Below are 801 nucleotides of genomic sequence, written 5' to 3' on the forward strand. Positions count from 1 at the left end.
AAAATATCATCCCGTAAATATGATGAAAAAAATGTTAAAGTAATTTTGAGGGCAATTAAATCTTTAACATATTAATGCATACGTTAAAATCAATTACATTATTAATACTCCATTATTTCCGTATGTTCATAATACACATTACGTGAAAAAGGATTTCAAACAAAGTACTATTAACATATATATAAAGTTAATGCAAACGTATTTTTTTTAATATTCTTTACCATACGACTCTAATGGTAGAAGGAAAGTAAATTGATACTAACAAGGAAAAATTAAATAATTTCCATATAAATATTCTCGTAATATTCTGCGTATTCCTCTAATTACGGACCTATATAAACCCCCCTCCGCCTCCAACTCAGCCATCACAAGTTTTCCGTTTTTTCTCCCACTCTTCACTGCACAAAATCATCAATGGCGATTCGCCGGATTTTAGCGAAACGCTTATCTAGTACCCTAAAATTAGATCCACTTCCACCTCTAACGGTTCTAGAACGTTCTCACATTCCGGCGACACCGCCGGATTTCGTCAACGGTGACTTCTTCGGACGGTTTCTCCAGAGGAGAGAAATCAATCATGTGGCGAGACTGCCGGAGTTTTTGTCTATTCCGGTTGGAGAAAAATTGAGAGAGAAATTGAGATCTATGAATGTTACCGGAGAAAGGATTAGATTCGAACGCCTAGCTCCACCTGCTCCGTCTACGGCAACGGCGTTGCTACCGGCGGAGACGATGGGGAAGATAACCGTGAATGATGCTAAGAAGATATTGAAAATTTCGCAGTTGGAGAAAGTGAAATCG

The 801-nt window shown here is 37.7% G+C and overlaps 1 protein-coding gene across 1 annotated transcript; it reads left to right on the plus strand.

Moving 5' to 3' along the window:
• Positions 1-365: 365 nt before the first annotated feature.
• On the plus strand, positions 366-798 carry LOC125850020 (uncharacterized; the record flags this gene model as incomplete). The annotated part of the gene is made up of 1 exon (XM_049529943.1): positions 366-798. A coding segment is annotated over exon 1 (384 nt), but the record flags the coding sequence as incomplete, so codon positions are not given.
• Between the last annotated feature and the right edge of the window lie 3 nt (positions 799-801).

Source organism: Solanum stenotomum, unplaced genomic scaffold, assembly GCF_019186545.1.
Source record: "Solanum stenotomum isolate F172 unplaced genomic scaffold, ASM1918654v1 scaffold13018, whole genome shotgun sequence".
Lineage (NCBI taxonomy): Eukaryota > Viridiplantae > Streptophyta > Magnoliopsida > Solanales > Solanaceae > Solanum > Solanum stenotomum.